Source organism: Cupressus sempervirens, chromosome 8 (genome assembly GCF_028749045.1).
Source record: "Cupressus sempervirens isolate cs-2001-9-10 chromosome 8, ASM2874904v1, whole genome shotgun sequence".
NCBI classification, from domain to species: domain Eukaryota; kingdom Viridiplantae; phylum Streptophyta; class Pinopsida; order Cupressales; family Cupressaceae; genus Cupressus; species Cupressus sempervirens.
Window position 1 is genome coordinate 151,492,390 of NC_143125.1, and position 14,547 is coordinate 151,506,936.

Consider the following 14,547-nt stretch of genomic DNA (forward strand, 5'->3'; position numbering starts at 1 on the left):
TAGATAATGTGCTAAACAGTAGAGTTCTATTATAAGATCTAGATGAGTTCAAGATCATATTGTGATGTTGACATTGCTATGTCAATGAGTCACAATTCGGATAAAAGAAGAATTTTATTATTCTTTAGATTTAACCTGTATTCTGATAGGTCTTAAACTCAGGGTCATGTTGTGATATAGAAATACCAGTATCTATGAGTCACAACTTGGATAAATGAAGAAATTAAAATACTCTTTAGATTTATCCTGTACATTGTATTTTTTGCAATACTGTTATCACTAGTATTAGTGATTTGTCATACTACAGGATTAGTAATATGACATTGTATCATGTGTTCTATGATACCACATGCTAAGGAGATTTAGCTACATATAGAGTATCAATTCTTGCTTGTTCATCTTTATTGATGTTGTTAGATATGATATCTCTCAGTATGATTATCAAGTTAAGAGGGAGTGTTAAATCTGTAACTTATTAATCATACTGATCTGATATAGCATGATAAGTAAGGGATTAAGTCTTCGCCTTATTACCTTTGCAAGATCGGCATCTATCCTTAGGAGTTTGGTTTAAATAGTAATTTAACAACATTGTTTGTGTTTGTAATTAATATTTAATTATCCTTAGAAAGTCGCTGACTTCTAGAGGTTAGACAAATGATGTTTGGAAGAGACATGTCCTTTCTAAGGACATGTCCCTTGACTCCTATACTTATAGAGGGTAAGGATGAAGTCTAAGAACACACAAGATCAAATACAAGTCTGCTCCTTAGTCATTACTGCCTTCATACAAATTGCAGAAGCAAAAGACAGAATTCTGAATTACATCCCTAATCCAATTAAAGGCTATAATTTGAAGTTATTCACAACAAGCCATAAGGAGATAAAGAAGGTAATTCCAGTTCATATTCAGTCCGAAGAATTTGCAGAAACTTTACAGGGCACGTAGAGTCATGTCTCTACATGAGACACAACACCTCAATCCTTATATATACAAAGTGGCATGATCGTTTGGAAACACATCAATATAACACACGCTATTACCAGCGATCTGCATACCTATATAACCTGCAATTAAAAGAAGAAAGCATCAGCATTATTCATTGAAGGATTCAAATACAAGTAAGATATCAAGCTTCATTTCTTGAATGATCTAGGTATAGCCTCACTGTCATAATTATCAGAATTAGAGCAGTCAAGTCTGAACATAATTTAAAGAACAAAGTTCTACCTCTGATCTAATTTCCTTAACAGTGAGTTCACCAAAGATGCATCCAAAATACCTTGCATTCAAATAAATACCTTCTAACCAACTTGAAATGAAATCCTAATCTGAGGAAATGTAAACGTCATGCAATACACCAAAGCAATTCAATTAATCCACCATGAAGACCAACTGAATTAGCAATTGCTTTCATAGCACAACAATTTATCCAACCCTTTCCTACTCTACTTCTAATGAGCTATAAATGAGAAGGCTTGGCCTTTTATAGTAGCTCAATTACTATGAGTGGCCAATATCAATTCAAGGTAAATGGCCAAGATTCCTCCAACAATGTCCTGATCCAACTAATAGCTACAAGCATTAATTTCTTGTCTAATTAAATGAAGGCACCACCTTGTGGGCCAATAGAAAAATTACAATGCTTTTAAGAGCCAATGAACAAATCAATTACGTAGAGACATGATGTGGGGTCAACATGTACAGTTGGCATAATATGATTGATTAATCTTTGACACGTGCAAATTTGAAATTTCTGACTGGTTGAAAATGGATAGGCACCACATCAGCATTCTTATCTTGCAATCATTTTTAAAATTCCACCTCTCCACCTTCAAAATTTGGAAATCTTTTCATTGCCATGACCATGAATTTTCTTGTACATGAAAACTTGATGTCTCTTTTGGTGCCTAGACCTTGATCTTGCACTTGTTCTTCAACCTCAAACACAGTCTTTCTTGTCCTCTCGACGACCCACTTGCAACTTGCTAGTGCATGAAGTCTTGATATTGTACTTTGCCATAGTACCTCCATGTTCTTGAGCATCTCGGTCCTCCACTTCAGCCTTGCAAAAAAGAAAATAGTTGCATTAAATTCACAAGAATGGTAAGTATAAGCAATATAAAGTATTTCACCTAACCATAGCATTGTAGTTGTATTTGTGCTAATTCATGCATGCATCGACATTAAACAAATCCCAGTTCTACTTGAATTCCCATTTAAAATGTGATAACAGATGTTTATTTTGCTGGTTAAGACCAAAAATCTGGGTGTTTCAGATTAAGTCACCCAAAATTCCGATTCTTCAAGCCAGGTCATTGATTTGCACTTCATTTTAGACTTGAACCTTGAATTTGTCCGAAATCTGGTGTTTTTCCAAGTCTGATTTCAAAACTGCTTTCATTCTTCCTCCAAACTCGAACAGCTGATGTGAAATTCGCTGAGTTTCAATTGGATCTACTTTGCTTATGATTATGGTTTGGAATGAGGTGAACTGCCTCCCTTATAGGCAGTCATGCCCAAGGGGTGCCATACACCATGTGTAGCTCTATTTTTGAATAAATAGAGTAGAGTAATAGATATATTATAAACATGCATTTAAATTCACCAAGCTTTATTGTATTTTAGTATTCACCATTAGGACAACTCACATATGAATTAAAGATATGTTTTGGCTATAGAAGGCGGACCATAAATGAGACCGTTCATTGCTTGAGGATAAGCAAATTTGGGAGGGGAGGACTGTCATGTCCCTGTTTGAAGCCCATTGGTAATATCCTCATCTTGTCCACAACAATAATGTGAAGTCTTTTAGAGACAAAATTACATAAATGGCATAAAGGAATTCATCTAAAACTCTAATGTATTAAGATTTAATAATAAATAATAATCAATACATAAAACATAAATGAATAAAAAATAATAATTGTCAAATAAATAGATTATAATAAATTAGAATGTAAAAATAATAAAAAATAAAGATATAATATAAATCAATATAATCAATGATAGTTAGATTATCATTATTATAAATATAATATAATACATAAAATGATATAATATAGTTTTGAATGGCATTAAATAATAATATTAAATATAAAAATAGATAAATAAAACGTCTAATATAATTATAAGATAAATGAATAAATAATTACTCTATTATAATTATAACATAAGTGAATTAATAAACTTATAATATATTATAATCTATTACTAATATAATATAATCTATAAATGGGGTTAACCCTCTAGCACGACGATTGTCGTGAACCCTATAAATCGGGTGGTCTCTTGTTTGACTCTGCCCAGTGTTGACATGTCACACAGGATGATGGTTATTGTTTGGGCGTGCATAGACATGCTGATGTGGATGATTGCTGTTGGATTCTTGGGCCCAAGGCTTGACTGCGGCTTTCACAGGAGTCTTGGGGTTGTGCTAATGCTGCAGTCTATTAGACGGTACAAGGCGGTGATAGATGTGAGAGCCATAAGTAAGATGTTATAATTGCTGTCACTTGGGGGGGTTCTCGGCGCCATTTGGGGTGATAAGATGTGGGAGGTAATGGAGATTTAATGAAGAGTGAGAGGTATAAGGAATTTTAATGATGATTGATAGTTATAAGGAGATTTAATGGAGTGATAACGAGTTGTGGGAGTTATAAGGAGATTTAATGGAGTGATAAGGGGTCGTGGGGGTTATATGGAGATATGTTGGAGCAATAAGGAGTGCTTAGGAATTGAAATTGGATGGATAATGTTTGCATATATTTAGCAAGGCGTTCATGTCTAAGTGCTTCTGTAGTGTAATCGCCACAGGGATGGGGTCCCCCAAATGTGACCACACTGGTTCAAAGCTCTAGTCAAAAAGTGAAAAACAATCATTGAGAATAATAAATAAAATAACTTATTAATATAATGGATATAAAATATTACCTCGGGGGGGTGGGGGGGGGGGAAGGTTCTAAAAAGAACAATTTTTAGGAGGTAAAATTATAAAGGGAAATAAGTAAATCAAAATCAGGGACATTACATCTTATTTGGGGGGATTTCTAGGGCAAATTAGAGTAGGGTCCCAATAGGGGACGTTACAATAGAACTATTTAATTTAATTGAGGTGGAGATGATTGCAAGGATTAGTGTTAGTGAAGAAAGAATACACTCTTTGCTTAAATGAGTTCAAAAGTCTGTTATAGACAATCTTGAAATAAAACAACCCTTGATTCAAAATAATTTTAATAAAAAAATTGAAATTGTTTTCAAAATAACTTGGAATGAACACTCCTAAAATAATTTTAAGGATATCGCAGAGACAGATTGAGGATAACGTATTTGACTGAGATTAAAGAATTACTATAAATGTAAACCAAAGAGCAAAACTAACAGGACAAGAAGTCAATAATAGAAACAGATTGAAATTGGTAGTAATAGAAGTTAGAAATATGCAACACATAAAACAAGCTATAACCTTGCATAGGATATGTGTCATGTCCCCTTTCTAGAGTGGACATTAGAGATGACAGAGTTAGACTATCAGGGAGTTGCGTAGGCTGGCAGTGGTGTTTAGAGACTCAGTTAGGGTATACAGTGTTCGGATCTGGAGTTTCAAACAGTAGGAGGGCAGTTGAGAGCAGTTCCTTAATTGTAGGAGTTTCCTACATTTTAGGAGGTGGAGATGGGTTATAGTCTCGAGTCTCTATTAGATCATTCTATGGTTTCAGTTTCGGGAGATTTAGAGACATTCCTATTTTTTAGGAGTATCCCTAATTTTGAGGGATGAGACTGTCAGTTATTTCAGATTATCTGACATCAGTCATAGGAGGTGACGAGTTCAGTTTCACCTTGTAGAGGTGTTTTGGCTATCAATTCGCTATTTGGGAAATATTTTAATATATTTAAATATTCTCCTAAGTTAGCATTTTAATAATTTAAATAAGGCTAAGTTATAGCCATTTTGGAGTAATAAGGGGTTTTTTGGCCTCATTTGGGTGAATATCCCTTGGTGTAATAGCTCATTGGAAAGGTCTTGAACTTTTCTAAATATTTCTCTTTTGACTCGGAGCATTTCGGTGAACCGATTTCTTTCTATTGGGAAGAAGGTCATTTTCTAGATACTTGACCACTTTAAAAATGAGAAATATATTATTTTATAACCCAATGCCACATGGGGATACTTTTAGGGTTCGAGCTAAGTTTGGTGGGTTATAAGGAGGTAAAGACAAAGTTTGAAGGCATTATTGACATATTACATCTTGGATTTGTGATTTGGGCTCTGATTGAGCTTTCAGCACTTGGGACGCCAACCCCACTTGCTTTGCCTGTTTGGGACGTAGCCCCCAAAACAGTGGTTTGGATTTGTTGTAGTTAGAAGTATCTTAGAGATTGTGCATTGTTTCTTTTGGAGAACGCAATATAGAGTCAGAGTTTTAGCTGGGGTTTGGGCATTCTATCCACGTGCGGGCACTTTGCAGCTGTACGGCAGCACCTGACAGCCATATTTGCAGCTGTACCCATATTCCTTTCCACGTGCAGCATTAGAGAGCTGGAACCTGGCCGTAGCTTCCTTCTAGGCTCGTATTTCTCCTTCACGCCTTCAGGTTGGGTTTATCCTTGGTTGTAATCATCTGAATATTATTGTAAATCTTCATTTGGTTACAAATTAGGTTTTATATTCAAAAATCTGCTTAAAGCGAAATTGCTTTGATTGCATTTGGAATATATTTTCAGAATTGGTTCATGTTATTGTACTTATGTTATTACTTATTGAAAAATCATCAAAAACATAAAACAATCAAACTTTTTTGCAACTTCCATCTAGTTTTGCAAGAAAATTTTAATAAATAGGGAAAACAAATTTAAAAATAATAAAATTACAGTAGATCAACATAAGAGATCCATCTTGAATCTTCCAGTGGTATCAGAGCCTAGAACCTGCTAGCCTGTTGGAAAAGAAATCAGTTAAGTTACAGGCCAATACCATGGCTAGAAATAAAAATGGGTGCTCTATGGTTTCATCTTCGTTAACAAGCAAAGTAAGATGCCTCTTGCCAAGACATTCAATGTTGTAGTGATGAGCAGCAACCATTGGTATTGTTCTCTTCCTAAGGAGATAACCCAACCTCCTTTCCTTTACAGAATTTATGGGTGTACCTGAAGCAGATGATAACTGGATATCTATAAGCTCCTTTCAACAGCAAAAAGAGAAAGAAATATTAAATGATAATAAAGAAGCCATTGGTCACAAATTGGAAGAGATTACAATCAGGGGACAAATCATTAGAAATGTTGGAAATGTGACACCAAAGTGTGAGGCCTATTCTGAAATTTGCAACAGCAGTTCAAATCATGAGGTAACATTTATTTGAAATGGAGGTAATGATGTTGATGATGGTATTCAACTTAAGAATGGGATGACAAGTTTAATATGCAGGTAGTCTGATTTTGAATCTCATAGAAGCCAAGTTGAAGACTTCTTTGAGCCACTTCTATCTAAGCATGTGAAGATTCAAGATGGGGTGTTGTTTAATGATTGGAATGGAAGCATGGAGGAGGCTCCCACAACTCTGATTTGGGGCAGCGATAGCTTACACCGTCCTTGTAATATGGTAACTCTTTCACTTGGGAATAGTCATGAAGGCCCGTATGCAAGTGGTGGCCATGAGGCTTTCTATGATAATACACTTAAAGGGGTCAAAAATATAACTAGAACACACTATAATAATTCAGAAGTTCATAACAGCAGTGACACAACTTCGTTACCTCAAGATGTGGCATCCTTTGGTCAAGAAGAGCACAATGATTTGTATTCTATATTTGAGGGTACACATGGTGTAAGCATGGGACGTGATGATGAGAATGGTACAAGTCATCATAAGCCTGATTTTGTGTACTTTGGGGTAGATGATATAAAACATTGTCAAAGGTTGAATAAATATTGGTTAGATAGAGCTGTGCAAGCAAAGATACTTGCTGCCCAAGCAAGACAATGTCTCCAAAGAGTCAAAGAATGCCATAATCAGATAAATGATGCAAGGAAACAAAGGGAATCATCCATTAGATCTTTATTTCTTCCAATGAAAGAAGAGGCCAGCGTTGATTTGGATGGAACAATAAGGAATACAGAGGGTCAAGATTATTTTGGTGAGTTTGCACAAGAGAGTAATCCGGACATAGGTATTTCAGAGGCATTGGGTGATGAGACTTCATGTCATGATGAGTTTGATTTCTTAGACCATACCCTAGAAATCAGAGTAGTGTGTATTCATAGTGACACTGAATCCCAAGATTGTGATTCGATTGTATGTGTAGACACATGGGGAGTTGATGAGAGTGAGCATAGTGTGGTGACAACAGTTTCATCATTGACAGAGGAGGTGGTCTTAGAGGTACAAAGTTGCAGTACTATAAATGAGGATACATGCATTAGTGAATGCATACTGGATACTCCTTACAACGATGTACATGGCTTCGACACAGTATTCTACCATAGCGCAAATTCAGAGGTAGTACACATGCTTGAGAACTATCATTTTCAGACTCCTCATTGCTTGATTAGACAACTTAGGGTTGATGATAGGAGGGTAGACATAGTGGTTGAGCACTTTGATGTCACTTGATAGATGTTATCTACACTCAGTTGGAGTGCTCTTATGACCGATGAGCAGGATAGTGGAGGATTTTCCATGATAGATTTCCATGCTCTTCATAAGGCTATGTGGATATTGAAGTAGGACTTATACTATCCGTGTTGCGATAGTGCGCTCCCATTTGCAGAGGATAGAGTTATTGACTGTAGGCACCTGACTCAGCAGTTTGGGAGGATTGGTTGGTGGGACCAGCAAACGATCCAACATTATGTCAAGCAGTTTTCGACATGGGCTATCACATCTATATCACAGAGACTTCATCCAGGATCATGGTTACAGGATGATGTGGGTATTAGTAGACATGATGCTTTGGATGATTATTACTTTCGTGGTGGTATCACAGTGGTTGTGGAGAGATATGGCATGATGAGGTTTCTAGTTATCCCTGTTTATACCTGATGGATGGGTGCTAGTTCAGATGGTGTTGGAATTCGGGTGTTGTTTTGTTTGACGCCTTGTCTCACAAGAATTCTAGTATGTTACTACCTTGGTTGTGGGAACACTTTCATCTAGTGTGGGATCGTGGTATTATCCTATGCAGTGCATTTGATTGGGCGATCCTTGATGTGTTGCTTCATTTCACACACCCAGGAGTGTATATCAGAGTGGCGCAACAGGAGTTTGTTCATTGCTTGTGGACAAGCAATCTTCGGGAAGGGAGGATTGTCATGTCTCCTTTCTAGAGTGGACATTAGAGACGATAGAGTTAGCCTATTAGGAAGTCTTGTAGGCTGGCAGGAGACTCAGTCAGGGTATACAGTGTTCGGATCTGGAGTTTCAGACAGTAGGAGGGCAGTTGAGAGCAGTTCCTTAATTGTAGGAGGAGTTTCCTACATTTTAGGAGGTGGAGATTGGTTATAGTCTTGAGTCTCTACGAGATCATTCTATGGATTTAGTTTTGGGATATTTAGAGACATTCCTATTTTTTAGGAGTATCCCTAATTTTGAGGGATGAGACTGTTAGTTATTTCAGATTTTCTAGCATCAGTCACAGGAGGTGACGAGTTCAGTTTCACCTTGGAGAGGTGTTTTGGTTATCAGTTCGCTATTTGGGAAATATTTTAATATATTTAAATATTCTCCTAAGTCAGCTTTTTAATAAATTTAAATAAGGCTAAGTTATAGCCATTTTGGAGTAATAAGGGGTTTTTTGGCCTTATTTGGGTGAATATCCCTTGGTGTAATAGCTCATTGGAAATGTCTTGAACTTTTTAAAAATATTTCTCTTTTGACTCAAAGCATTTTGGTGAATAGATTTCTTTCTATTGGAAAAAAGGTCATTTTCTAAATACTTGACCACTTTAAAAATGAGTAATATATTATTTTATAACCTAATGCCACATGGGGACACTTTTAGGGTTCGAGCTAAGTTTGGTGGGTTATAAGGAGGTAAAGACAAAGTTTGAAGGCATTATTGACATATTACATCTTGGATTTGTGATTTGGGCTCTGACTGAGCTTTCAACACTTGGGATGCCAACCCCACAGGCTTTGCTTGTTTGGGACGTAGCCCCCAAAACAGTGGTTTGAATTTGTTGCAATTAGAAGCATTTTGGAGATTGTGCATTGTTTCTTCTAGAGAACACAGTATTGAGTCAGAGTTTTAGTTGGGGTTTGGGCATTCTATCCACGTGTGGGCACTTTTCAGCTGTATGGCAGCACCTGGCAGCCATATTCCTTCCCACGTGCAGCATTAGAGAGTTGGAACTTGGCCGTAGCTTCCTTCTGGGCTCGTATTTCTCCTTGGGCTCGTATTTCTCCTTCAGGCCTTCAGGTTGGGTTTATCCTTGGTTGTAATCAACTGGATATTATTGTAAATCTTCATCTGGTTACAAATTAGGTTTTATATTAAAAAATCTGCTTAAAGCGAAATTGCTTTGATTGTAATTGGAATATATTTTCAGAACTGGTTCATGTTATTGTACTTCTATTATTACTTATTGAAAAATCATCAAAAATATAAAACAATCAAACTCTTTTGCCACTTCCGTCTAGTTCTACAAGAAAATTTTAATAAACAGGGAAAACAAATTTAAAAATAATAAAATTACAGCAGATCAGTAGAAGAGATCCATCAGGGATCTTTCAATATGATAGAGCTTAAGCTATAATAAACTATTATAAACTTAATAAAACTTGCACACTAAAACAAGTTAGAGAAAACTCCCCTCGTCTTTCCTCAACAGTGTCTCTAATGGTGAGTGCTCTTTAAAAAAATGATAACCTTTCAACAATACAAGCTCAAGAAGATTAGTAGCAATCTACACCAATGCCATAAAAGAAAAATAACACGGAGAATCAGAAATTAACTAAACAAGCACAATCGTTCAAAAGTAGATATTACCATTAAAGAATCATAAATGAAAATCAAGCAAACCAAAATCCAAGGAGACACAAGATCTATAAGGGGAAAAAAGAAAAATCGCCAATATTATGGAGATGGCAAAAGCCTAGATAAATTACAATGTGTGTGTGTGTGTGTGTGTGAGAGAGAGAGAGAGAGAGAGAGAGAGAGAGAGAGAGAGGTGGGGGAGGGGCTACAACTTAGAAGAAAAAGAAAGACACTTCAAATATGTAGAGGTGAGAGAGAGCCATCTAATGCCCTATGTGTGCAATGTGTCACAATCTTCATAAGGAGCAAACCTAATATTCCAAATATTTGGAATAAAGGAAATCAGATGTGAGATTTCAAATGAAGACAAAGAACTCGAAGAAGGGATTTCCAAAGCATATTCTTAGAATAGACAAAATGAGAAAATAAACATTTCCAAGTAAAGATTAATTCCAAAAAAACCAAAAGGAAAATTTTACAAAAAGAACCTGGTTACCCTTGATACTAATTCTCAACAATGATGATTTTTTAGAATTAGATGTACATTCACTGAAGCAGTGCATGAGAATGAAAATGAAGGAGATGGACAATGTCATTTCTATAGACTATTCCTCTGAACAATTAATTCTTTTATCTAATTTTGTAATATGTCTCTCATCCTTAAAATGCATTGTTGATGGCGAGTGTTTTCTTCACAAATGTGATGTTGTAATCACTTATTCCAGTCCGTCTTTGGTTACATTGGTGAGACAGCTTAAGATTCTTAGTAAGTTAATTCAGGGCTGTTTATACTGATTCAGGGCTTAGAAAACGATAGTTTTCTCAACTACTAATGCATGCAGCCCAAAGTTAAATTGAATGGAAGTTTTAAAGGACGCAAAAGGTATGGATGGGGACCCAAAAATCTTTGGTTTGTGGGGTACAAGGTGAGTTTGTATTAACAAGATATGCGCACACACACAATATTTACACATGCACGTATACTCCTGAATCTTACAGATTAACATTATACAATTGACGTTATGTTATAATTATATTTCGGGGGTGGGTCCGCTAGGTACAGATATGTATAATGTGCATCCATTATAAACTTGGGTGTGCACATTTGTGTAATGGTGATGTAGACCATTTTTTTTCCATGTTGTAGATATAGAAGAGGATGTGTTGTTTGGAAGGTTCATTTGTCAGCTCTTGTATTCAGTTGCTAGTGGAAGATTCAGTAGAAGAATCAAGATTAATAAGTTTAGTCTAAACAAAGATATTGTGTATGTTACATTGGTTGTGAATTGTTGTCTCTTCCATTGTTCTATTTGTTATTATTGCTACTATGGAGATCTTCCTATGCTGCTTTAATTTCCATGTTTGCATTTGCAGTCCTTTTTGATGGGTTGACAAACCAAGTAATTTCTTTTTCAATTGCGTCAATTAAAAAAAAGTGCCTTTCTCTGGAAATGTCTTGAGGAACTATTTTCATCCACTAGTATAAGAACCTAGCGTTTTAGCTCTAATCTTTACTGCTAACTTGTACACACTTTTGATTGCAATGTATCATTGGTGCTGGGATATTGATACTGAGATTTGGTCTTTTGATTTTTGAGATAAATGACATGGATCCAAGTTTTTACCAAATAGAAATTCTTAATGGAGCAAAAATCTTGTAGGAGTTGGAGTAGTGTTCATCCTTATCTTAGTTTTTTAAATTTTTGATATAGATGTGAGATCTTGTAGTTCTTAAATGGTCTTTGCATCAAGTTTAAGCATGGGTGTTCATTATCTTTCAGTAATTTCCTCTTGCTTATGAAAGTGGTTGGCTAATCCTTTAGTCTCATTTCTAGGATCTTGTTCCTGCATCCTCTCTTCAATTGCTACGAGCTAGACAGACACACATGGAATAGATAAAAATAATTCTAATTCCCAAAACAAGTGAAATTTAGATCCATGCCTTTCGAGTCCCCACTTTCAGAATAGCAATCAAACCAGTGATACTTGATTTGAGATAAACTGGTATAAAGTGCTCAATCAGTTAGTCATAGAGGTGAGTTTAGATTTTGGCAATTGAATGAAACTATCTCATTAGAAGAGTTTTAGATGTGAAAATAATTAATAGCCAAAACTCAGGTATGAGTTCTCTTATTGCAACAAGTCAATAGATTTTGATTACGTTATGATAGAGGATAGCTAGTTTTATAATGAAAGCAGACAGGTGAGCAGTAAGAAGGAAACACAACTCAGGAATGAGGTCTGAGCAGTAAACAAGAGTGTTGCTCAGATATTCATATTAGAAGGTGGCTTGAAGTTTGAACAGGAAGAAGTTAACCATGCGAAAACAGGAAGTCAATTGGATTGAAATCTATTCATTAAGGAGACCACAAGGTCAGTTAATATTTAGAAGTTGGAAGTTCATTTAAACCAACAAGAGAGTCTACTTGTGTGTAGATGGTAGCCATCCTAATAAGAGCAACCTATCTGGCAAAGGCTGTCTACAAAAGATAATGTCAGAAGGAATACTTCTGATAGAGAAATGTAGTAGTTATTTTGTTGATGTTCAGTGTGAGTTCATATGCTTGACAAAAAGTAGATTATAGGATTTTTAACCTTTCTGCAAGTGAGAATTGAATGCCAATCAGAGTACTTGATTGTGAGATTAGTCTTCTATATTGCTTATTCAACAGTTGACAATGATATACAATACACATGGCTCCCATAACGTGTGATTGTATCAATTTATGTTTTCTATGGCATGTGGCTGATTTGTTAACATCTGAGGATCAACTTAACCTGCACTAAGCCTTGGGGTTTGACAACACAGTGTGCATGAGATGTAGGAAACCTTTTCACATCCCATTCAACCACTTAAATCATCATTTTGTCAGTGCTACCATTTGGCACTTTGTCTTAACATTTTGATCAGGAAAGTGATTTTTTATTGCTGGGTCTCTTGCTGTTCATTTGCTGCCAAAATAAATGTTTTCCATAGATAAATAATAAATTATTAACTTTCTGTTTCTGCATGCAGGTAAACATGGAAACAAATTAGAAGTGGATGATCATACTCGGCTATTTTTGTATCAGATGGTTGGCACATGGGGCCAGCTTCTTTTCCCAAAACCTTGGAAAGAGTTTCGTCTTTGGTACGATATGCATAAAAGCAAAGGGATTAAACCTATTTTACAAGGTATGGTCACAAATGGTTGGTACAAGAAAATGGGGGAAAAAATCTGGACACCTTGGTTTATTAAATTCATTCATACTCATGGCTACTACAATCTGTACACTAACTTATTACATGAAAGAGCATTGAGTGTTTCTTACAGGGATGCTGGTGTAAACTATGGTAAGAAGGTTGGGCCTGATTCTCAGTTAATTAATTCAAGTGATATTCTGGACATTAATCTATGGGAAATGAAACCTTTGAAACTTATCAACTGGTATGATTTCTGCTTTCAGAAAGTGCTTGTACATAGACTTGTGAAAAGGCTTGATGAATTAGAAACAATTCTATCATCCGTTGAAGAGCAGAAGAGGGTAATCCTTGTTAGTTTGTTCAGAATACCAGATGCAATTGTAAGGAATCTTCTGTGTCAGTTCAAAAAGTTAGGCATCCGGAATTATATTCTTCTGGGAGAGAAATCAAATTTGTTAGAGGACTTGGCTAGGAGGGGACATGCAACCATAGATGCAGATCAACTGCTAGATGATATGACAAGAGTGGGTTTAGTGGATCTTAAGTTTTCCAAAGTTCCAGATCTCAGGGAGGCTCTGATTTATGCACATGTAATAAAGAAATCACTCCTTAATTATAGCATCTGGTTAACAAAAGCAAACATAATTCCTACAGACACTATTTTTTCTACTGAAAGTTACGTCAAGGATGATGCAATTCTTTTGGATACAGACCAAAAGCAGAGGACAGAGCTATTGTACTTGAAAAGTTCTGAAGCAACAATACAGTTAATGAGTAATGTATTGGTAAAATTGGCAGAAAAAGATACATCCTCTGTCATTGATGATCTTCCTGAAGGGGAAAATATTTTAAGTTCTCAAGTTAGATCTTCCATTGCAGGATTCAATGTTATGATCAAATTAATTGATGCAAGTGTAATGACACATGTCGGTAGTTATACAAGTGAGTCTTCTTCCAAAACATCCTCAGAACCAGTAGCAAAGGTTTTATTTTGGCCTCCAAATAAAGACACTGATTATGTAAAGGAACAATTGAAAGCCCTTAATATGTGGATGATCGATGATGAACTTACTTGCATGTCAATCATTTGCCACCAGTCCTAATACCAAACTAAAATCATTGGTGCACAAAAGGATTAATGAACTGGGATGTAACATTATGTTGCAAGCATGCAGGCAAAGAAGCTACCTACGTTGAGTTTTACAGATGTGCTCCTAAATTCTATCCATCTTGTGCCGGTTAGAATATAGAAGTTTTAAGTAATTTTCTTTTGCGGGATGCCTGGATGGATTTTTGTGGACTCAGCTTTTTATTGTCTTCTGTTTTATTTGCTTAACACATCATTATTGTCCTGTAGAATAAAATGTATGCCATCAGCCTTCTATCA

The 14,547-nt window shown here is 35.8% G+C and overlaps 1 protein-coding gene across 2 annotated transcripts in view; it reads left to right on the plus strand.

Moving 5' to 3' along the window:
• The window catches only part of LOC149542002 (transferring glycosyl group transferase), a 79,824-nt gene extending 65,277 nt beyond the window's left edge, over nt 1-14,547 (plus strand). Inside the window, exons 2-3 of one of the 2 annotated variants that reach the window (XM_089797053.1) lie at nt 12,993-13,310; nt 13,424-14,547. In XM_089797053.1, the coding sequence (XP_089653179.1) occupies nt 12,993-13,310; nt 13,424-13,440 (335 nt within the window). In that variant the 3' untranslated portion in view covers nt 13,441-14,547. Of the gene's footprint in view, nt 1-12,992 lie in introns of both variants that reach the window. The other variant, XM_089797052.1, reaches the window with a different exon arrangement.